The sequence below is a fragment of the Rhinolophus ferrumequinum genome, chromosome 10, assembly GCF_004115265.2.
Source record: "Rhinolophus ferrumequinum isolate MPI-CBG mRhiFer1 chromosome 10, mRhiFer1_v1.p, whole genome shotgun sequence".
NCBI lineage: Eukaryota > Metazoa > Chordata > Mammalia > Chiroptera > Rhinolophidae > Rhinolophus > Rhinolophus ferrumequinum.
In genome coordinates, this window is record NC_046293.1 from 30,158,474 (window position 1) to 30,184,697 (window position 26,224).

Here is a 26,224-nt window from a genome sequence, read left to right on the forward strand (position 1 = left end):
TACAATAACTCCAACAAGAAAAGTTCAGAAATGTTCAGTGTACATATGAAGAAAATGTTCAGGGTACATATGTGACTGAACTAAATTTTTAAACATTGGATAAATAAAAAAATATGTTACATACATAGATGGAGCACTACATACTGTAAAAGCTTGATATTTTCTAAATTAACAAGTTTCACTTATTTCATTAAAACAAAAATAAGCTTTGGGAAATACTGATAAAATGATTCTAAAATTCATCTCGAGATATAAACCATAGGAAATATTATTTTTATAAATGAAGAATAACTATAAGGAGAAGTATGATTATTAATACCTGATATGTAACATATATCACCAAATTGTAATAATTCAAAAGAGGCTGATACTATGTTAAAATCAAGAGGCAGCTGAAAGGAACAAGACAGAAAGACAGACCTGAAACAATCCAAAGATCACCTAAAAACTAAGAATATATTAGAATATACATCATTAACTGATTAATTTCGTTCCAGTTTTCCCATGGTTGTGGAATATTTATGGTTTAACAAACATTCCACGGCATATATCAAACGTATATCAATATATATCATTACGCTGTGATACTTGGTTATCTGAAGCATTATTAAACTATGAAAATTCCACAACCATAGATAAATGTAATAAAATTAATCACAATGAAAAAGGTTGTAGATTTGATTACATATATCTGCATATAGGTGAGTTAAAACAAACTCACCTATGAAATTAAATGCTGAGTTAAAACTGGGAAAATATTAGCAATGAATATGACTAAATGGTAATAGCCCTAAAGAATAAGGAACATGTAAATCAATAAGAAAAAACACATGGCAAAGATGTGGGAAAAAGGGAACCCTCGTGCTCTCTTGGTGGGATTGAAAATTGGTATAGCCACTAGGGAAAATGGTATGGAGGTTCCTCCAAAAGTTAAAAATAGAACTACCATATGACCCAGCAATTCCACTTCTGGATATTTATCTGAAGAAATCCAAAACACTAATTCAAAAAGATATATGCACCCCTATGTTCATTGCCGCATTATTTACAATAGCCAAGATATGGAAGCAACCTAAATGCCTTTCCATCAATAGACAAATGGATAAAGGAGAGGTGGTATGTATATACAATGGAATATTACTAAGCCATAAAAATGAAATCTTGCCATTTGCAACAACCTGAATAGACCTAAAAGGTATTATGCTAAGTGAAATAAGTCAGACAGGGAAAGACTAATACCATATGATTTTTCATTTATATGTAGACTCTAAAAAAATTAAACAAACAAAAGAGAAATAAACTCATAGATACAGAAAACAAATTGATGATTGCCAGATGGGAGCGGGGTTGGGGGGATGGGTTAAAAAGGTGAAAGGATTAAGAAGTACAAATTAGCGGCTACAAAAACAGTCACAGGGATGTAAAGTACATCATAGGGAATATAGTCAATAATAATATTAGTAATTATGTATGTATGGTGTTAGATAGGTACTAGACTTATCTGGGTGATCACTCCATAAGTTACATAAATGTCTAGTCACTATGTTGTATACCTGATACTAACACTTGTATAATACTGTATGTCAACTATAATTGAAAAAAATTAAAAAATTATGAGAAAAGTAAGCAACTGCCATTAAAAATAAAACAACACCCCCAAAAAGAGACACCAAAAAAAACCCCAAAAAACAAAAAACAAAAATCAAAATCCCCCCCCATACAAATAGACCAAGAGCAAAATAGGCAAAGAATATGAGTAAGCATTCCACGAATGGAAAAAAATTAAAATGTTTATAATGTTAAAAATGTCAATTTCCCATTCTAAAAACTACATATTAAAGTAACAATGGAATATAATTTTTGCCAATCAGATTGACAAAGATCAAAATATGCTCATGGCTGACACTAATATGCTGACACAACTATTATTCTACCACAATAGCATTAGGTTGGTGCAAAAGTAATTGCAGTTTTTGGAATTATTTTCAACCTTTTAAACCATAATTACTTTTGCACCAACCTAATAGAATAATTGATGCAGCCTTTTAGAAAACAATCTGCTATACTTCTCAATAGTCTTTAAAGTATTTATCCTCATTGAAGGAAGAATTCCATTTCTAGGATTCTGTTCTAAGGAGACAATAAGATTATACAAAAGAACATTCGTAAATAGTAATATTTATAGTATTGAAAAATTGGACACAACCTAAACATTTCTTAAGAATGGAAAGGCAAATTAATATATATTCATGCAATGAAATAAGCCATATAGTTATTTAAAGTGGACATCCTTTTTTTTTAAGAATTTCAAATGACATGTAAATATGCTCATAATACTATTTAAAGGAAGAAAAAAGTGAGTACTTGATACAAATTTGTTTATTAAACATTTAGTAAGTTTTATTCAGATACTAATTTTGTTTAAAATTTATACATGTATAAAAATTTAATACTTACACACACATGCACACAAATAGAAAAATGTTGAAAGAAAATGTACTCAATAATTGCTTTTCAAAGTCTTTTTCCCCCCTCCATTATAGTTTGGACTTATTTCATCATATAATGCCTTTACAACAGAAAAATAGTATTTTAAAATCATTTAATCAAACATACTTTTGGAAAAATTGATTTCCAAAAATCATTTCTGATTTATTATAAAACAACACAAAAAGGGGTGGTTTTTCCATCACAACCAATTCTTCTGGATGGCAGCCTCAATACTATAACATGGACGTTACTATGAAACTATCCTAAGATATTATTTGGAAATCATAATACCCCAACTAACAACAACCAGTTGATTCTGAACCCTAAGATTCACTCACTTCAGTATACTCAATATATTCACCTCAAGTATACATAGCATTATTTTAAGTTCAAGCATATTGCTTTTGATCCGAAGAAGATTTCTGCTGTCTCTTTTTGAAGAAAACCGGTATTTCCTCTTTTTACTAATTATTGCTTTATTTTGAATGCAAAGGAACTTTGAAATTTTTAATATGTGGCTTTTGGAATCTCTTCAAAAAATGGTTGGGCACAGCAAACAATTATTTCCTTCAGACTTTGTTAGATCTTTTTTTTTTTTGTAATGCTTGTGATCTAGTAAACATCCAAAATTGTTGGGACAAAACTGAAATGGATTTTATACCTTATTTTATTTTAGATACAGCTATCACTTCACTATGTGCTCTTTGCTTGGGAATGAAGTATACAATTAAAAAGATGTAACAGTTTTTCTCCAGGGTGGATGTACTTTTGTGCGATGGGAAATAAACCCTGTACGATGAAAAGAGCTTTGGTATCAGAAATCCACTATTGCTGTATGACTTAGGCAACTTGTACACATTTTTTGAGCTTATTTTCCTCTTATATATGATGGGGCTACAAATATCTAACACCAAAGAATTTTTGTAAAGATTTAGTGAAATAATATCTTTGTGAAGTGCATATAGCAAGGTCTGCATGTAGCTGACACTTAATAAATGTTAATTTCTTTCCTTCCTCCTTTCAGAAAGCTGATTTAAATGCTTCATTTGAGATTCATAGCTCTCCTACCTGAGTTAATTTTTAAAACACATTAATTTTCATGATACCTGTAGGAAATAATACCTAACAACTATATTCTACTTTGACTTCTCTACATTTTTTTCGTATTTATCTAATACCCACTGAAATTATTACCTTCAATTTACAGACGAGGAAACAGAGGCACAGAGAGTCTAGGCTGTTTTCCTAAAGTCATGTAAAGGAGACAGAATAAATATGTGTTAAATGAATGGGTGAACTGAGATTGGGCCCCAAATCTACACATGCTCAATACTTTACTCTCATAACAGTGTCTGCATGGAGATTTTAATTTGCATTCCCACTTCTTGGGAATTGTGGATTAAAATGAAGGCAAGTTGCTGTTTCAGGAAGGGACACTGTGTCTTTCAAAACTGTAGAGAAATAGCTATGCATTTTACACCTCAAATGCAGAGAACAGACATGGGTGATATTTGGGATAACAAGCTTTCTTATAAGGGTGAGTTCATTCTCTTGAAGAGCATTGGGAGGTAAAAACCCATCAAGATAGTGTGTTCTCATGATGATTTCAATGAATTATCATGGAAATGAGTTTTAGAAGAGAGGTAATGCTCTGTGATAATAGCCCGATAATGCCATTAGCTATGAACTGTAATTGTAATAGCATTAGTCAAAGGAATATATCTGATATATATATTTGAGTGTCAACTATTTCTACAAGGTTCTTCTTGTTAATTAAATATCAGCCTTGGTATTATTAATTCAGTATCTAGCCAGTACTTGCACATAGTAGGAACCCAGTATGTGTTTGTGGACTGAATTAATAAATCAATCTCTTTGTGGAGCTATTTAAAATAGTAAAATATTGAATTGAAGTCATATTATGGATACAGCAGGAACTGATTTTGCCCAATATCTGCTTGTTTGTACAGTCTGTTCTCTCATTTGTAACTCTAATTAGCTAATGGTATAGACGTGTGAACATCAAAATTTGAGAAGAAAGCTTCTCTCTCTCTCTCTTTTTATTTATTTATTTTTTTTGTATTTTTGGAAGGAAATAGCCTATAAGATTTACCCCAGGTTACTTTAATTCAAGAATAGAGCTTGTGTCTTTCTTCCTGTGTCTTGTAGTCTTTAGACCATTTTAAAATCTACCCGGCAGCTTCCTGCCTACCTCGAGCACCTGAATGTCATGGGACGAAATCATACTTCAGGTCTTTTGGTATCACTTTGAGCACTGACATTAACTGGGTCTTCAACACTGCCAGCAGTCTTCACTTTTCTAAATCAGCTTTTCTTGCTCTTGTAGTGAGTTCATATCCCCCTGCTCTTCCTAGTCCTCATTCTCATCCTAATCCCCTTTTCTCTCATGAATGACCTGCTGCTTCATAAAGAAAATTGGGAACCTTGAAAGGAGCTCCAGCATCTTTCCAAAACCAAGACTACACATGCGCTTGTACCAGCACCATCTCCTTTTTCTCTGTTTCAGTGCAGGAAGGAAGTATACATTCTTCGATAAGTCAATTTCCCTTTCATGTACATTTTTAACTTCTCCATCTATACCAGATACTTTCATCAGTTAAATATGCTCAAGATCTCTCAAAATAGTAAGTATTTTAAGCCCACATCTGATGCTTCCCGGATAAAATACAGGGCTCACAGTTAAATTTGAATTTCAGAACAACAATGAATTATTTTTTAGGATAAGCATGCCCTGAATACTGTACAAATAATTTTTTTTGTGTGTGTGTAATATGCCCACACTCTTTCATGGGACATACTTAACACTAAAAAAAATATTCACTGTGTCCCTGAAATTCACATTTAGCTGGGCATTCTGTATTTTTATTTGCTAAACCTGGCAAATCCTTCCACATCTCCATCCTGCCACCACTGTATCTCTTAAATCTTTAGTGCCAAGTTCTTCAAAAGAAGTGTTTGAGTGTGATACCTTTATTTCCTCACTTACTAGGTATTCTTCACCCTACTCCAATCTGGTGTTCATTCCCTTCTCACCACTGAAATGACTCTTGCTAAAGTTATCAGTGATCATAATGTGGCTAAGTCTATGAATACTTTCCATTTTTCCTTCTACTGATTTCGCAGCAGCATTTAACACAGTTTACCATTTCTTGCTTGAAATAACCCTTTCTTTTCTTCAGCGCACGCACACACGAATGTAGATGTAAATTCCCCCCCATCTCTGACTGTTCCTCTTCTTTATTTTCCTCCATCTAACCTCTGATATTAAAACTTTTTAGGTCTAGGTCCTGGGCTCCCTTTTCTCTTCATTTTTAATGTTCACACTAGGTAATTTCATTCACATCTATGGGTTCAAATGCTATTTTTGTGCCAGAGAGTCTCTTATTTATACATCTAACCCAGATCTTTTTTCTGAGCTCCAGATATTTCTATTTGGATGTCTCACAGGTATGTCATACTTAATGTGTTAAAAATGAATGGGTGACAAGTTTTTAAATTTATTTGACTTATAGTATTCTCCATTTAGAAAATGGAATCTGTGCCCACTGGTTGCTCTTGGCAGAATCTGGGACGCCTCCGTGATACCATTCCTCTCTCTTGCATCCTACTGCCTCCTGACTCTGTCAAAACCGTCACTAAGCACTATTGATTCTACCTTAAAATCAAGCTTATATCCATTCATTTCTCTCCACCGGCCTCTTCCTCTCTAGTTCATCGCTATCTAGACTTGCCTGGATTACTGCAGCTGTACTTTTCCTGCCTCTCCCTAACCATTCTCTTCCCTTCCAAATTATATTGCATCCGCAGTGATCATAAAACACAAATAGATCATGTCATTTGCCTGATGCCTTTATGATTTCTTATTACATTCAAGTTAAATAAATTCCTGAAAGCCAGTGATCCTGTGTGATTTTGCTTCTGACTCCTCAAACAGACTTCATGTGATTCTCCCTCAGATTCTCTCTTCAAAAAATGTTCGCAGAATATTTTCAGGTGACTGATCTTCTCTGAGTTCCCCTGATGCACCTACTGATTCTCTGCTTCCAGACTTTGGTGTGTGTGCTCCCTGTCATAAATACTTCCTCCTATATTCACCAAGCCAAATACCACTCACCATCCTAGTGTCCACTTCAGTCCCAATTTCAGGCACTCTTAGTATGAACATGGATGTGTATCTAACTCTATCTGGACTTATAAGTTTGCCATGCAAAGGAAGCTCCACTAACGACATGGGTCCGTGAGTGCAAGAAGAATCTCAGAGCACTGCTTTATTTCATCTCAATCCAATCTAGACCTGGAACTGAAGTTGAATAGGATGACTGAATTCTGCATTTATGGAACTTACTTTTTTTCTGAAGAATTATTAAAGTGCCATACCAGAACATCATATCCATGCTAATGCTAACCCACCTGGAAAATGTTGAGATCCCATACAAATCACAATAACAACAACAACAATCATTTTCGTGCACCTCTATTTATCTGATGCTTTACATTGATTTCTTTTGTCCTCTTAGAATTCTCTGAAGTTAAGTTATTAGTGACACCATTTTAGAGAAGGAGAAACTGAGGCTCAGAGAAGTTAGGTAATGTTCTCAAGATCTCACAGCTCATTAAGAGCTGAGTTGAGTTTAAACTCAGGTTTACGTGACGCAAAGTTTTGCCCTTTCTGTCTCTTGTGAGCCAGCTGTAATGGACAGTTGCTTTCCACAGTCTCAAGGGTACTTTGGGCTCTGCCCTGATACTGTTATGAACCCGAATGCCTTTGAGCAGCAACAAGGGTTTCTGTGGAGCCAAAGGTTGAGGGTGTAGAAGAAATTGTTTCTGAAACACATAACTCCATTGTACAAGGAGAGCTCTGCATCTAATTCTCACTGAGAACCATAAGCAGGGCTTGCCTGTGGGAACTGTTGGGAGCCTGCCTAGTTAGCCACAGAAACTCTTGCACTAAACCAGTTGACAGACAGTAGAGTTTGGGCTGGCTAACGATAGATTATGGGGTAGCAGGCCACTCCTTTTTCTCTTCTGGGTTTAAAATTCTGTCATCTCAAAACTCAATGTGAAGTTGGACTTGAGACTTTGATCTGAATTTGAAGTAACACATCTCTTGAAAAATAAAGCATGGGTCTGTGAAATTCAGATGAATACCTTTCCAGATGCATAAATATTTTCTTCTTTCAAGTTTATAGCAACTGTGAATTCCTGTTTTAAGAGTGACTAAATGATTCATGCTGACATGGCTGTCAGTGGCCTCACTAATCACAGATGTTTAAATGAGAATTTTAAAAGATCCCATTTTTAATTTAAAATGATCTTGATGGGAGTTAAACCACTAAATTCTTTGTTCCTTTCCTGAATTCTGAGGAGGAAGGACTAGCAGGGAAAGAAGATGTATACCTTGACCTCTTGATTCTGTCCAGTTATCCTTTTTCATTTTGCTTTGGATCTTTCAATCACCTGCACGTCCATAACTAAGATGTTATTTTTCACTGAATGCTATTTTGTTATTTTTTACCAAAAGTTAACTTCGAACTCATGAGTGTGAGAAAACGATCTGGCTGCTAATGGGATATAGTTGAAATAAGCAGTTTGACTGACTTCTTCACTCCCTTATATTAGCATTGCTACTTTTAGATAAACTATTCCTGAAATGATTAGTGTAGGAGGATGGGTTTAGTCTTGTATCTTCTCCTTTAAAGCACTCAGAGTTAGAGATCCCAGAAGGATCGGTTTTCTCACTTGTACTGAAAATGTCACTCTAACAGTTATCTGTCTGCACAGTCAAGTTTTGAGAAATCTTTTGAATTTACCGCATTCACACCATCCTCCATCATGGTGCTAAAAATGACTAATGCAGCTTGGAGACTGGGAGACTGTGATAGCTGATTATCTTTTCCAATCATGCACTAACACTCACACACACACTCACATACACGAATCCTCAAAGGTTTAAAATATCCTATATGCTAAATGGAAGGAGGAGGCATGTGGCGTGCCTAAGCACACAGGGATAGCGTTGGTTTCATTATGGTCGGCTCTGTCAAAAAAAAGGTCTGGTTGTTTGACTAAATAGGCTGATCTTGTTTTGAGCCAAATGGGCCACTATAATATATGACTTAATTTGTATTTAAAATAATCTCTGACATTAAAATTTTCAAATGCTTTATTTAATTTTATCTTCTTATCATCTTTGAGAAAAGTGAAGTGCAGCATTTCCTTTTTGAAATAAGAAGAAACAATCTTAGAACGATGAGGGCGACTTGCTCAAAGTCAGGTGTAAGGTCAAAGGATCCCTTTCTTTTAAAGTCCCTAATCAGTCACTATAAGTCAGTATAGGGTCACTAGAAGCAAATCATCTAAATGAACATCCTTTCCTTTCTTGATGAATGTTACACTGATAGCTTAAGGGACTGTCATAAACACAGCCATATCTTCTTCCAAGAAAAACATATGACAGCGTGTCCTGTGATGTCATTCAAGGAATGATGGAAAAGTGTGTGGGCTGAATGATAGTTATTAAGTGAAGTGGGAACTGATTAAATCTAAAAGGGAAGGATTAGTTGATTGTCATTAACTTGCAGTGAGGCCTTTAGGAATTTTCTATAGGCTCTATTTTTGGTCCTGTCCAATTCAACAATTTATCAATTACCTGGAAGAAGTCTAGGTACTTGCTTACTAATTTGCAGATGACACAAAGCTAGTAAAACAGCGAAGTTTCAATGGATGACAGAATCAAGATTTAAAAATGTGTTACTTAGGATGATAGGCTCACATTTATTAAGGTTAAAATAAATTCCTGTATTTAATTAGAAAAAAACTATAATAAAATGAGTGGAACTGAATAAAGAGCAGCTGTTAAAAAAAGAAGAAGCTTCAGGTTTTAATTGCCCATAAATGTGATGCAACTACTGAAAAGTCAACATAATCCCTGCTGGAATTCAGAGAGAGAGAGAGAGAGAGAGACAGAGAGTCTAAGAGAGAAATCGAGAGACCAAGAGACCGAGAGACCAGGTTGATAAAAGTGATATATTCTGGTTGTGCCCATCTTGAGTATTGTGTTTGATTCTGGAAACCATATTTTAAGAAAGATACTGGCAAATTGTTGCTTGTTTAATAGATGGAGGGGGCTTTTAGAGTGAAAAGTCTGGTAATCAAGCAATGTGAAAAAGTCAGGGTGGTTTGTCTATAAAATAGAAGGGAATTATGATAGCAACCTTTATTGAGTGCTTATCATGTGTATTAATTAGTTAACCCTTAGAACAAGATGATGGATTATTTATTGGCATTTCTGGTATGGAAATGGAGGACACATAGCTAGACTACCTGGATTCAACTCCAGAACCTACTCTCTTAACACTTTGCCACATTATTTCTCCAAATATTTATCAAATGTTTGAAGAGTTGCTGTGTGGAGAGAACATTAGACTTATTTTGTGGAACATCATTCTCAACAGATGGGCAGACTGAGGTTATATTTCAAAGTAGAGAATTTTTCTAGGTACTAGAAGATGCTAGTACATCTACTAATTTTTGGTACAGTGTTAGACTAGACAACCTCTAAGGTAACATCCAATTGTAGGATTCTAGCTTATTGGGATATGATTTGATATAACACAGTATTATTATGAAAAGAAAAACAAACCTTAAAAGAAGAAGTATATTAAATTAATTAGTGGTAATTTATATGGTGCTCTCTTGAATACAAGTTTAGAGACTGCCCCACTGCCCATCTCATTTTATTAAGATATCCTTATCATATGTCCTTAGTAAACCTTCTTTCATGGGCAACAAACTCTGCCAGAATTATGTAAAATTTGTTTATCCATCTTTTCGTTTATCTAGGGTATTATCAATAACATCTTATATGCAGATCCCATCCAAGGAAGTTGTATTGCAGAAGTAACAAATGTTATTAAAAAGCCATTATTTGGGTGACCCCTAATAGCTGTTTGATGTGTTGAAATCAATGTTGATATGGGTTTCAGAACCCTGAGAGGTCAGATAGTAGTTGTGATGACTGGAGCCCTCCACTTTCTTTTCTTCCCCCTTAATTGTTACATTTAAAAAACAAGGATCATAATATCACCTTTATAAGGTTGTTGTAGTAAATGCAGTCATGTGTGTAACAGCTCCTACCATACTATGCAAATTCTCAAAAATTTAGGTTTTGAGTGAAACAGTTGTGTGTAATAAAGAAATGCTTGGCCTAGTCCCTGGTTCCTGGGAGGTTAAAAACTCTAAACCCTTTGAATTTCCTGATTGGAATATCTTTGCTATTCATGGTGAGCCTTCTTCAAGCCCCACCTGATGGTTTATACTAAAGAAATGATTCAGAATAGGGGCTGGACAGCCAGGAAGACAAACCATGTGATTAGAGGATTGAGACTTTGAGACTTGATATCAGCTCAATTTCTGGAGAGGGAAGAGATGCTGGGAATTAAGTTCAACCAAATAGCCAATGATTTAATCAATGCTACCTGCATAATAAAGCCTCAGTAAAAAGCCTGATGCTCAGATGAGTTTCCCCGGTGGCCATACTCCGCATACTGTCACACACTCATGTGCCAGTTAGGTACTGCATCTTTGAGGATGACGGAAGTTTTACTTTGGGAACCTCCCAAGAGCTTGTTCTAGGTGCCTCTCTTTTCAGCTTGTTTTATATTCTTTTGCTATCAGAAAGCTGTAATCATAAGTATTCTGTTTTCCTGAGTTCTGTGGGGCATTCTAGCAAATTATAAAACCCGAAGAAGTCTGCCGTGGACCTCCAAATTTATAGTTAGCTTATCCAATGTGATGACAGTCCTGGGACATCTGAACTTGTGGCTGATGTCTAACGTGAGGAACAGCCTTGTGGAGAACCTATCCAGTGACACTGGTTTGGCCTAACTCTGGAAGTTGCTTTACACACGCGTATGAAACGTTTAGATTTATATGAAAGATAAACTGGTAGTAATATTTGACTTTGCAGTTCCTGTAGACTATGTCAAATGGTGTTTGATTGTAGAACTTTGGGTTTTTAGCAAATCTTCAGAAACATTTTCATTGAGTAATGAGAAGAAAAGAAACATGTTCAACACCTAAGATATTTTAGGTAGACATATAGGTAAAACTTTTCCAGGCTATCTTATAAGACCCTTATACCAATGCTTTGTTCCTTGTTTACATATAAAGAATCTAATCAACCAGAGAAGTCAACAACTTGCCACAGTTCACACAGTTAGTGCTGACAGCTTGGATTTGAGCCCTTTGAGAATTGGCACTATATCTCATTTAATTCAGTGTAGCTCAGGGCCTGGCATATAGTAAGTACCCAATACATGTTTTTGCTTAACTTGCTCAGTTAACTAAGAAAAAGGCAGGGCCCGATCTTGTTAATAATCAATCATGGGTTGTAGATTTGTTCCCTAAAATTCTAGGATACTTACCATTGTATTTATCACTCTTAACTTTATTGCTTCCCTAAGACTCTGGAAATTTTATGGGTGTTTAGAAGTGTTTATTCTGCTTGCCATGGTACCCTCAGTGCCCATATGGTACCTGGAACAGAGTGGGACCTTGATATATTTCTAGAATGGAGATCTACTGTTAGAAGGCGTCTCTCGTTCATAAAACTTGAATTTCTGTAGTTTGTAAGTAAATAAATTAAATTTGTTGGTTTCAAGAGAACATAAACCAACACTTTCTTTACATTATTTTAAGTGTACAACTATAAGTATTTTTGAAAGTAGAGAGGAATAAGCTTGTGGTATTCTCCATAAAATAAGCAAAAGTAAATTTTAAAAAGTTTTAAACTATATTACCATCTTAGAACAAAGAAGGGAAAAAAGCCTCTAGGTTTAAAATACAGCCAAAGACATTTCACTGTGACAGCTAATCATTATTGTTATCCTGTTTGATTTTTCTACCAGCACATGTAAGAGTAGCACTTTGTATGTTTGCATGTGAATTTTTCAGTTTGGTTGCATCGCCTGACCAAAATATCTATGGGGAAAAATTTTCCAAAATCATTTGTTATTCAACACACAGTTTCTCTTTGGTGGCATAGACAAGATTTCTGGCAAATCACAAGGAAAAAAGATCATCCAGATACCTCATTCTCCCATATTTATACAGGACTTACTTTTCTGAGGATTATCTATGCCAGCCATGAGGCATTATTGAATATGGCCTCACTGAAAGACCTAATAAGAATATAATGACCAGTTTGTTTAAAAAAACACTAAAGAAAGACAGCAGGCAGGGTCTCATTAGTAGTGACATTCTGTAATTACCTCCTCCTATCAAAAGAAAAACAATTCCCAGAAATTAATGAATACAGCAGAGTCTATTTCCTATCTTAATTCTATCTTAATTGCAAAAGTGGATCAATTAAAAAAAAAGAGTACACTGGAAAAGCCCCTCTTTTTAAGGTTCAGTCTCCCAATTCTCTAGTCATCAAATCAATATATATAAGCATACCGTAAACCTATTTTTACCTTCAGAGATGAGATATACCAACTCTACCAGCAGTGCCCCAGTGAAACAGCCAAATCCGTTGAACAGTGTCAAAAGATTCATAAAGTTTCCTCTCCTGTTACTTGGAACAAATCTGTATGATATTACAGAGACTGAGAGAAAAAGAGAAAATCAGAATTTAGAGCATTCTCTCTAACACAGTTTCACAGATATATTCAAGTTAGTCTTGATGATACCTCAAAGAAAATTTACTGATACAGTTAAAATTTGGGTTGGACTTTGCTAAACTTACTACAGTAAGATATATTATGATCTTAAAATTTATAGACGTTTACGAGGAATAAAATATGGCAAAATATATCCTGTACAGTTACCAGAAAATTTTGATCACTTGGTGGTTGAGTGTCCCAATATATTCACCTAAATTTCATCCCAACTTGAATATTTCTTATGAATTTTGGATTGAAGTGAGGCTTGTCCTAGATGATATCATGACAATCTATCAATATAGTCTGTAGTTCTATGGTTCTATGTAAACCATTAGGTTCTCTTTGGAAAACTCGAATTTATCCATAAAATTAGCATGGAAGTTAAGAGCATTGGCTCTGAAGTTAGACGAGATTGTACTAAAACCCCAGGTCAACCATTTACTACCTCTCTGAATTGAGGTAAGTTATTTAAACTTTTCAAGCCTCAATGTCCTTCTCTATAAAATGGGAATCATCATTACTCATTTCCAGAAGCATGGTGATTCTTACTTGCTATAATATATGTAACGTGCTTATTACAATGCTGACTTGTAGGAACTAAATAATGTTAATTATTTTTAACAATATTAATTTTACTAAATTAAATAGCTCTAACTTGTGCAATACACTGTGCAAAGCCCTTTATGTGCATTTAAATCATCCCATTTAAGGAGAGGGTTCCTGGAGACAATAGCTTAAGCACTGGGTCTCCAAAATAGTTACATTTTTCATCCCAAGTCATTGTCGGGGTAATAGTAATGATGGTGGAAGGAGGTTGAAAGAAAATCATGAGGGACTTTTTTTTCTTCAATTAAAATTGCTCTTGCCAATCATTTTTTGATCTAACTCTAAAAGCAAGGGCGGCAAAAGCAAAAATGAACAAATGTCATTTTATCAAACTAAAAAGCTTCTGCACAGCAAAGAAAACCAACAAGATGAAAAAGTAGACTACTGAATGGGAGAAAATATTTGCAAATCATATATCTGATAAAGGGTTAAATACCAAAACATATAAAGAACTCATACACCTCAATAGCAAACAAAACAAAACAAAACAAAAAAACCCCAAACAATCCAGTTAAAAAATGGGCAGAGGATCTGATTAGACATTTTAAAGAAGACATAAATGACCAACGGGTACATGAAAAGATGCTCAACATCACTAATCATCAAGGAAATACAAATCAAAACCACAATGTGATATCAACTCACACCTGCTAGATTAGCTATTGTCAAAAAGATAAGAAATAACAAGTGTTGGGAAGGATGTGGAGAAAAGGGAACTCTAGTGCACTGTTGGTGGGAATGTAAATTGGTGCAATCACCATGGAAAACAGTATGGAGGTTCCTCAAAAAATTAAAAATAGACCTACCTTATAACCCAGCAATTTGACTTCTGGGTATTTAACTTGAAGGAAATGAAAACACTAACTCAAAAAGATATATATGGAAACAACTTAAGTGTCCATCAGTGGATGAATGCATAAAGAAGAAAATGTGGTGTTGTGTATCTGTGTGTGTGTATGCCATAAAAAAGAATGAAATTTTGCCATTTGTTTCAACATAGATGGACCTTGAAGGTATTATGCTAAGTGAAATAAGTCCAACAGAGAAAGGTAAATACTGTATGATTCCACTACATGTGGAATCTGAAAAACAAAGCTCATAGATACAGAGAATAGAATGTTGGTTGCTTGGGGGTGGGGGAGGAGGCAGGGGATGGGGGTGTTGGAGAGCTGGGTGGAACAGGTGAAGGCTATCAAGAGGTACCAACTTCCAGTTATAAAATAAATAAGTAATGAGTATGTAATATACAGCATGGTGACTAGAGTCAGCAATTTTGTGGTACATATTTGAAAGTTGTCAAGAAAGTAAATCTGAAAAGTTCTCATAGAAAAAAAAAAAACCCACCAAAATTTGTAACCTTGGATAGCGACTGATGGTGAATAGACTTATTGTGGTGATCATTTTGCAGGGTATACAAATATTGACTCAGTAGGTTGTATACCTGAAACAAATATGTTATATATCAATTATACCTCAATAAAAAAGAAAAATTCAATTAAAACAATTTTTTGATATCAGAAATGGATGAAAATAAGTATATATGATTTTGTACATACAATAGTAACATAACTATATTAAAATATGCATGGCAATATTAGGCATACTTGCTAAAATATTTACGATATTTATTATAATATGATATCTGGGATTTGCTTCAAAATTATATAGCAAAGAGGGATGGGGTATGCAAATGAAGACAGAGATGAAACAAGTTTGGCTGTGAGTTGAAAATTGTTGAAGCTGGAACACAGGTACACCGGAGTTTATTATACTAATTTCTCTACTTTGTATATGCAGGGTAAAAAGTTGCAAGAAAACACATTAAATAACAGAAACAGTTTTAGCTCTGAGTGGTTGAATTATTGGGTTTTAATTTTTCTTCTTACTCTTTTGTACTTTTCATATTTTTCTACAATGAGAGATCATAAATATACATTAAAGCTCATTTAAAAAAGAAAAGTGGTGATAGAAAACTGACATACTGTAAACACTAAACCTTTAATTTCCTTCTCTATAAGAAGAAAGAGATGTTATCTCCTCCCTTCCCTTTCAGGAAAATTTCACCCCAGTTTGCTTGTCATACTTTACCCCAGTAAATGTATCTGCCAAGCACTTTTCAACCAACTTACTAATGTAAATATATTTACGTTCCTTCCTGTGTTTAACCTTTCTGCTTTGCTTTCTGTGTTTCCTTCACATATTTTTATTTATCCTCCAATAAACATTGAAAGGCGTCCTTATGTGTATCCTAGGAAACGTGCCTAGTGCTGGGGATGAGGGTGGGAAAAGGCATTGTTACAGGTTTCCTGGATTTTAAACTCGGGAAGGCAGAGAGCAAAGATATGCACAATATGAAGGGCAGTGCAAACAGGCACTTAAAACCACAAATACTTGTTGGAGATGCAGATGATGATAGTGATAAACAGAATACTGTGGCGACGGGCTTCAAATATTGGTGACAAGGGGCTCTGGGTCCCCTGGCTTTCTTGTGCAGTGCAAATTACCAGCAGGAGCCTGGAGTCAAGCTGCAAGTTTTTTCAGGAAGATCCAAAGGAGAGTATGAGGGAAACACTGAAGAGGTTTTGAGAAGAAATGATTCACAGTTATAAAAAGGATTTGGCTTATGAACTTTCCTCTCTATAAGTATGAGGAGACAAACAATGGGCAGAAAGACTAAGTAGACCGATTTCTTTCACAGAGAAAAGGCAGAACGTATGAGCCCATTATTACTCAGCTAGTTAATTATTAATCCTGTGCTTTTCTCTTGCTAGAACTTCTGGTGCGGTATATAATTCATGAACACACTTTGCCAGCCTCTGCCTGCTGGTTAATCTCTCTTTGGTGTCATGTTAGTCGTTTTGAAAGCCTCCGGTTCCCTTTCATAGGACTTAGCTTTTCAAGTCTTCGGATCTCCATATTCATGCATCTTCTTGCATGTTCTGATCTTTTTCGACTTTAGTGATCGTCAACTCGATTTTTTAGGCTTCATGATACTCCTTTTAGTGCATTATAGTATAGATATTATCAACAAGTCTGCCTCTACTCTAAAATTCTTATTTTACTATGAAGACACAGTAAAAAAATATTCAAAGTGTATGTGAAAGCAGGTCTTCTTGCCAATGAGAGCTGAAATGTGCCCCCAGGTGGAGACTGGTTAGTGTTTGCAAAGATGCCCATCACAGCATATTCAGAATCTACAACTGTGGGGCCGTAACCACCTTCCTGAGGCACCGGGTACTTGAGACTCTCTGCTGGAAATTTCTATTACTCCAGTTGCTCTTAAGCAGTTCAAATGTGTTTGTTGTGCTTGGTGAGAAGTTATTTTGAACATGTGGAGGAGAAGTACCACAGTCCCAGAAAAATGGAACTTTATCTGATTATCACTTCAGTTCATTATTCCTTTCTCATGTCTAAAAAGCATCTGATTTGAATCTGTTCTCCGATTATATGCCCTAATACTTCTCTTTTGTGCTCTCATCTGCCAGTTTCTAGGCCATTTTCCTCTATTATTCAGTCATCAGCTCCTCTTTTATCATCACACCCTCTAGTACTACTCCTGCCTTAATTCTTGATAATTTTAATATGCATATCGATCATCCTTCCATCCTGCCGAGTCTTGGTTTCTCACTTCCTTGATCTCTTCCCCAATGTCCTGTCCTCCACTCTACCTTAGCCATTCGTACCCATGGTCACACCCTGAACCTTGTACCCCAGACCAGGGGTTGACAAACTATGGTCAGGTAAGTTGCAGCCTGACACCTATTTATAAATAAAGTTTCATGGGAACACCGTCAAACCCATTCATTATATGTCTATGACTGTTTATACACCACAAAGATGGAGTTGAGTAGTTGTAACAGACTGGTGTGCAAAACCTGACTATTTACTATCTGACACTTTTCAGAAAAAGTTTACCAACCCATGCTTTAGACCAATAATTGTAATCACTCCATAATCTCATCTTTGTGCATCCCCCTTTGACTACTACCCTCTATCTTCCCAGCTTGCTCTCTAATACTCAACCACGCAAATGCTTGTACTCCTCCAGGACCTCCACTCCATCGCTCCTTTCATTATTTCACCTCTTTCATGCTCTTCCCATCCTCACTATTCTTTTTACCCAAGTTAAGTTTCATGGTCAGTTGTTATAATCATATTTGTTCATACTCTCATTCCTTTGCCTATCTCTTGCTTTCTGGAACTTGACTGGCAAAACAATTCACTGTCTGCCCTCTCTGCTCCTATATCCATACAGCCTAAGGTAGCGGAAGAAAACCCATAACTACGTTGGCCAACTCATTTTAAATTCCTGCCCACCAACCTCAAGTGACCTCCTAATGCTACCTGACTACATTCTATATTCCCCTAGTTCATTCACTCCCCCATGTCTTAGACAAATTTCACACCTCTCCAGACTTCTCAAACCGCCGAGATGTCCTCCCCATCCTCACTCATAGCTCATGGGCTGGCATCCTACTTCACTGAAAAAATTGAATGAGCTAGAAAAGAATTTCCACACCCATGATCTTCTGCACCCACATTCTCTGCCATCCAAACTGTTAGCATTGATGAACTATCATGCAACTATCCAAAGTCAAATTCTCAACTTGTAAGTTATATCTCAGCTTCTCTTCCTCCATTATTTCCCCTCTCCCTGATACTATTAATTTCCCTTCTTTACTGAATTTTCCCACTATACTGTGGCATTACTTTTCCTTCCTTAACCCTCCAACGTACCCCACCCCTAACACTTTTAACCCCATTTCTTTGTCAGCTACTGTTCCATTTCTTTGTTCCACGTTGCTGCAGAATTCTTCAAATGGTCTTCAATTCTTTTCCCATTATCTCTTTAACCTATTCTAATCAGGCTTTTGTGCATCCCCAAACCCCACATGGAAAAGCTCTTGTCAAAATCACCAATAACCTTCAAATTGCTTAATCCAATGGTCAATTCTCAGTCCTCATCTTGTTTGATCTATCAGCAGTGTTTGACAGTTAATTGCTCTCTTCCTTGATACCTTTTCTTCATTTGACTTTTAAGATATTGCTGTCTTGTTTTTCTTCTTTTCTCAGTGGTCACTTCTTTTCTGTCTCCTTTACAGATTTCTCATCTCTGGAATGTCGTAATGATGAAGTACCGCAGGACTCAGTTCTTAAATCCGCTTCTCTGTCTATACTGACTCTCTACCTACCCTAACTCCCTTGGTGATCTCAACTAGTACCATTGCTTTAAATACCATTGATATGCTTATGACTCTCAAATGTGCATTTATCCCCTACTGGAATACCAAATTACAGACTTGGATATCCATTCCTTACTTAATATCTCTATTTGACATCTCATTCTTAAAATGTCCACAACTAAACTCATGATCTTCTCCCAATGCTCCACCTGTAGCTTTTTGTCACTCTGTAGATGGCAACTTCATCCTTCCAGTTGCTCAAGTGATAAACTTTATTGTCATCATTAACTCCTTTCTCTCTCTCTCTCTCTCTCTCTCTCTCTCTCTCTCTCTCCCCGCTCTTTCTCTTCCCTTCTCTCTCTCCTCCTGTTGGTTTTATCTTCAAAATATAAACAAACTTTGAGCATTTCTCACTACCTATTCTACTACTTCCTTGGTCTGAGACACTTGTTTGTCTCCCCTGGATTACTGTCTCAATTCATTTATCCTTTTTAAATTTCTAATGAAGTGGTCAAAGGGAAGAATGTTATAAAATGTAGCTGGAGTAGTACACAGAGTCCAAATCATGTGTAGTCTTATTCACCATTTAAGGAATTTATCTCCAAAATCCTACTGTGGAATTCTAAACAGGGAAGTGATAGGATTTATTTATTAGGAAGAACATGGTAGCTGTTTTGAAGAGAATGGATTCATGGAGCAGGAGAGGAAGAGGGAGACAAGTTAGGAGGCTCTGATAGAATTTGGGCTGGAGACTAGGCAAATAGCAAGGGAGACAGTGAGACAGCCAGATTTAGATGGTATTTCAGAGTAAAGACTAAGACTTGCTGTTGTATTAGGGATGAGAAATAAGAGGAACAAGGGAATCTGGGATAACTCATGTGAGAAAGTCATGATTCTGCTCACACTACTATGTCTCCTGGCGTTTGAGTTGTGGTAAGTTTGGTGGAAAGAGCAATGAGCTATGCTTGAGTCCTGAGTCAGAGTTTGGCACTATTAATTTATGTGAAAGATGAAGATGATGATGATGATGATGATACAACAGTACACATTACAGCTGCTAATTCTTGAGGGCTGTGCTGTCTATATACTAGACATTCTGCTTTTTCCTTTACAGAAAATATTTGATTTAGTCCTTACAACAACCTTCCTCATTTTATAGATGACGAGAAAGGCTCAGAAATGCAGAATTGTTTTGCTAAGATCACACAGCTAGTCAGTGGCAGAGCTGAGTTTGAACTTAGATCTGTCTGACATTAAAACTCTTATGTCATGAAGATAAAACCAGATATTAACCACTGTGCTGTACTGCCTCCCAGAAGAGTAATTCTTGGTTTTACAATTCAAAGCACCCTTTCACATTTTACATATTGCAATAAGTCACTGAAATATTTTGATGAATTTTAAATTGACCACTTTAATTAATATCGGCAATCTAGACAAGCCAGAAAACCCTTGATATTTAATAAAGTTATTTTGAACGTGTCTTATGAAACACTAGTAATCACACTTAATTTATTGTAATTTAATTTAAAGACACTGAGTCATCTGGAAAATTGCCCCAAGTTTTCATTTCATTTGCATGTTCATAGATTCTCAAAGTACATTACAAATGTCATCTTTGGAGGGAGTATGTATGCGAGTTCATCTATGATGAAAAGAGGGAAGGTAGAAGAGAAGAGGAGAGTTTTCATCTGAATACATTGGAGTTTTCTTCTAAATTTTAGCAGATTTTTTTTCTCCTTTTGTATTTGACCAAATGGTTACTGCCTTTATTTAACAAGGTTAGTAAATCTTTCATTCCATCTACATTCAAAATTAATAATTGTTCTGTATGTGGTAGAGAAATGAAGAAAAATTAAACTTTTTTTTTTTAATGAGGGTGACTCTAAATAGGCTTGTTCTGACATGTGGGAAATTTCCAGGGAGTGAATACAGAACACATCACCCATTTAAGGTGTTCTGTATAGAAACTCAGTATGTTCTAACATGAAGTGATACAGTTGTCACTCACAGGCTGAGTTGACCAGTGTTTCAGCCACTCCAAGTAAAATGTATTGAAAAATGAGGTGGAAACTGGGCATGGAGGAAACAATGAGAACTTTGCCTGAAAGAGGCTGTTCCACTGGAGGAAAGTGCTTTCTGTGTATTTCAAAGAAGCCAGCAACCATCACAGACAGTACAGCGGAAAGATTTCCAGCAACTGAAGGAAAAGAACGCACAAAGGAAAAAAATTAAAGAAAAAGCCCAAATCAGTGTAATTGGCCATAGTTTTTCTTGCAATTGACTCTAGGGAATTTTTCCTCAACATTTTTTGCCCTGAGGATATCCAGGTGTCCCCTAACTGTGCTTAGGCTCTGGTAGGCTGTGGCTGCATTGACTCCATGTTTCCTGACTTATTGGTTACATGGCCTCGGGCAAGTTGTTTAACCTCATTATCACTTTCCTCAACTCTAACATAGAGTTAATGATGCTTGCTTTGTAGGGTGGCTATGAGATTTAAATAAAATAATGTGCTGGTATTATTATAACAGTTCCTGGTAGCAATTAGTAGCAATTAGTATTAAAGATAAAGCAATACGTTTGAACTTTTATCCTCAGATATGTCATTCTTGATAACTTTTTTAGATGTATAGGAATCAAAAATGATATGGGAGAAATTTAAAATAAAATTCTCTCTTCATAAGGTTTTAATCATTATTTTTAAAGTGGTTTTGAAATAACCCTTAAGCATTATCAGTCTTCAGTTGTCTGAGATTTCTCTAATCTTTACAGAAAAAGTAAAGCAGCTATTAGAGCATTAAAGACTAGAAACTTTTGTTTAGGAAAAAAAATATTAAAGGTGAATTAGCTAAGTGAAGAATATAAATGGAAGCCATTATTCAGATACTGGTCTAGTTCTTCTCTTCCTTTTACTTTTAAGGGATTTTCTAGGAAGTTTTGTTGAAAACGAGTGGGGATTTTGTTAGTTTTGTTACAGTTTATATCTACCACAACCATTCCATTTCTCAATTTAGCATTCACATTACTGGACTTAATCCCATCGTTAGAGCAGAGGCAAACTTTAGCTTGATGGAATTTACTTGAAATTTAGAGATAGTCACATTTTGCTAACTTGCATAAAATTTCAGATAAGGCAAATCTTTCAACTCAGAAAAATCAATCTAATGTTTAAATAGCTTAGTGTTTGTTTTGGTTGATAGAGAAACTGGTAGGTATATTTTTTGATTATATCTCAGCATTTAAATGTATCCATAAAGCTTGCTCTTTACCAAGTCCCCAAGAAATGGAAGGCGTGAAAAAGGAGGAAATCTGAATAACAGTTAGAAAATTTGAGGGATTCTTTAGTTATTACTATTTTAAAGTTCCATTAAGGCCAATTCACAGGGAAGTAGAGACTTTGGTTTTGTAAGTAGCTCACGTGAAAAACATGAATTTCATTATTATCTATCTTTAAGATCAGACTCAACACATAATTGCATTTATCTAGATTACTTGTCACATTATAGACTCATCAGAAAGGGAACTAATATGCCAATTCAATTTAATATTTATTCTATTCCTGCTATAAGCAAGGCAGTATGCTAGGTGCAGTTGTCTGATATAAGATGAAAAATATCTGTTCTCAGTCATTGCAGGCTCATATTCTGTTGGGGAATATAAGAGGAACTTATTTCTAGTTGGAGAGGTGAGAGAAATCATTTTATGCTTCAAAGGAAAAGGGTTTCAATACGAAGAGCTGAAGGCAGCACAAATCACATGAGCAAAGGCATACAGTTGACAAAGTGTCAGACAAATTTTCAGAATGGTGAGAAACTCAAGTTATTAGGAATCAGGAGAGAAGATAGATTGGGGTCAGATCATAAGAGGCATTTCATATATTTTTAAGGAATTTTGAAATTACTCTGAAGATAATGGAATCATTGAAGATCTTAGACACAAGTGAAATGATTAGAATTGTCATTTAAAATTATTACTCTGAAGGCCATGTGCTGGTTGATAGAATGGGAGAGATGTTGGAGGTTGGAAGATAGTTAGAAAGTCAAAACCTAATCCAGGTAAAATATGATGGGGGCTTCAGTTACAAGCAGGGCACCCACTTCCAGAAAATATAGAGGGTGGAAGCACAAGCTGCAACGGAGTCCACTGATAAAAACGTAGCATCTGAAGCAAGGATTGAGGAAGCAGATGTCAGTGCTGATTGTGAGTCCCGTGATTGGGAAGATGGTAGTGACAATATAAATGAGACCCACAGTAGACATGGAGAAAATTAATTTGATTTTGAGTTGAGTGAGAGGTACAAGGGGGTAATCTGAAGAGAAATTGTGGCATCTTTTACCTGGACCACAGCTGCTTGTATACAGGCAAGACATGGGAGAAGACAATCTGTTGGCCTCTCCCTCTGTTCTTGAAGTGTAGCCCCTGACAGCTGCTTGTATACAGGCAAGACATGGGAGAAAACAATCTGTTGGCCTCTCCCTCTGTTCTTGAAGTGTAGCCCCTGACCGTAGCTTGGTTACCACATGGAAGCTTGCTAGCCCGGCAGAATCTCAGGCTCCATCCTATGAGGACTGAATCAGATCTGCATTTAAATAAGATCCCTCAAAGATTCCCATGCACTTTAAACTTTGAGAAGTACTACTGTAGCATAGAGCACTCTGAGAACTGATCTAGGAAAAATCCAACGAAAGACAGTTCTCTGGAGAATTTCAAGCAAAGCCCAAATATTTAACTCATTTATCCAGACATTTTAGGGCAAGCCGTATTTTACCTGAAGAATCTAGGTAACTACATTTGCTTTTTATTTGCGACTGCACTCTTGTACCAGTGAAAAATGACTTTTTTGAAATTCAAAACAAAGTTTGATTCCAACCTAAATTTAATCTGCTCCATTTTTATTCTTAACTTCTATGAGATCATAACTCGTCCAAAGCAGAATGCAGTTTATTAGAATGTACACATTTTAAACCTCTAGCAGACCTGTATTTTCAAGATAAAGCACATGATTCCAAAGGAGATATTATATTTAGATAAATAATATATCTTTTAATATTGGCTGTGTGGTTGTAGACAAGTCCTTACGATTCTTGAAGCTTTTATAGTTTATTATCTTACTATGTAATAATTTTCCAAATTAGACCACAATGAAATAAAAGTCATAATTTATTCAAACATTAAGGTTGCACTTGCCATTTCATACTGAAGCAAAATCTCATACTAAAAAATAGATATGTTACGATTCTTCAGTTATTAGCTAAATTTACTCACTGAGAAAGCTATGGATTTTTATCGGTGGTCTGATGTATGAGTCTCTGATACGTAACACAACCATAAGTATGGAATTCTGTTGCGTACTTGAGAAATAGCCCTTGGATCCATGATTTTGGAAAATTCCCAGAACAGGAAATTTGCTCATGTGAGAGCATACTGGTATCCATAAATCTCTTTCATACAGACAGCTATAATATTGTCACATGTATCTGCTGACTCTGACTTTGCGGAAGATATTTCTCACCTGCTATTAGAATGGGATGTTTTGTTTTGTTTTGTGTTTTACTTTTATTGTATCTCTGATTAGTTGTGTGTTCCTGTGTTTGAAGTGAGTTATCCATATTCTGTTTTTTGTTTCTCTTTAAACTACTGTAACTCATTTCAGGAGATTCAGCTTCAGTTTGTGTTTTAATTTCTGAGAATGGAGCCTCAATTATTGCTTTAGATAGTGTACTAGATGTTCTACTTCACCTCAAATTTAATTCCAATGTTGATGTCAACTTTAAAAATAGAACCTGAGAATATTAATTTGCTTTTATTAAACAAATGAACAACTGAATGAATGAGTTATTCAGGCTAGATATTTACACATTACTTCCTTTAGTGTTTACATAGTTTCTCCTGTGAGGTATTTTGCAATGGATATTCACTATGATATTTCTTGGAAAAATTTGTCAGTTCTAAAACTGTAATACAGAAAAAGTAGTTTTGCCAAAATAATCCTATTTTCAATGAAATAATTAGATCCCTGACTTGATTTTTAATTTATGAAGTACTTTGGTTCCAACCAAAAAAGAAACTTTGTATCGCTGCCAATCATTAGAACTAGTAGAAATTACTGGTTATGTAAAAAGGGATCAACACCTTGACTGGAACTATATCATAAAGAACTTTGAGTTAGAGTTTAAATTTTCACGTTTTTATTTTAAAAAGGAAGGTCTGGCAGATATTTGAATGTACTTCATCTGCATTTCAATTTAAATGTCATTTAAAAGCCAAGATAATTGCTACCTCCTGTGTTGTACACTTCTGCTTTGTGTAAGGCTTAATAACAATCTTAATTAGGCTAATTTTAGTCAGATTAATACTTGTGTGTGTCAGCACTAACTACTAAATGCCACATACTGCAAGATTTTAATTAATGCTAAAGAAAGGAAATACCCATGATGTAAACATTTTTGAACCGAAAACGGCTAAAATGAAGTATGTCCAATTATGACATATGGATAAATCACAATGATATCACTGATTCTAAAGTTTTGGTAATTAAGGTTAACTTTTAAATAGATAAATCCGCTCCTATGTAACGTGAGGGAAATAGAGTTTTGAGAAAACACTCTGAGCACATGAAGCCTTCGCCTTTCACAGGTCTGGAAGACTTAGAGATATTTTTATAGTTGGTACTGAGATATACTTCTTGATTTCTTTAGGTGATAAACTCAAGAATGTCATATCTTGAATCAGAAACGCCTCTTGTGTTGCACTGTTTATGAGCTAGATAAGAAAAATATGTTTCTTTTTTCCTTTATTAAATTTTCAGTTTGACCAGCTGAGTGAGATTTCCTTGTGCGGATCTGCCTCTTGGCCTGTGCTGTGATTATCCGTGTCAAACACTGCACATCAGCAATATCAGCACCGTCTGTCTCCTTAAACAGGGTGGTCCTTGGATGGGGATGCCCGAATGTGGAGGGTGTAGGGGAGTCTAAGGAGTAACTGCTCATGGTGGTGACAAAGAATCTTTTCATTAACTTCAGAGCCTTATTGGAAATAAGGATTCCGAATTTATACTGGTAATTTAACTTCGGTAATCTACCGCTGTGTATAACTGGTGAGTGGAATAATAATAATAATAATAATAATAATAATAATAATAATAATAATAATAAACAATGGTCTTAGAATTAGGAAACATGAATTTAAATGGCACTTATATTTGAGACCCTTGACCTATTAAATGCTGGTTTATCATGAGATTTAATGGGATATGTATAT

The 26,224-nt window shown here is 35.5% G+C and overlaps 1 protein-coding gene across 1 annotated transcript in view; it reads right to left on the reverse strand.

Moving 5' to 3' along the window:
• Window positions 1-26,224, reverse strand: part of SLC15A5 (solute carrier family 15 member 5) — a 69,705-nt gene that overhangs the window by 13,088 nt on the left and 30,393 nt on the right. Inside the window, 2 exon segments of the mRNA XM_033118558.1 lie at window positions 12,987-13,118; window positions 20,976-21,164. Of these exon segments, the coding sequence (XP_032974449.1) occupies window positions 12,987-13,118; window positions 20,976-21,164 (321 nt within the window).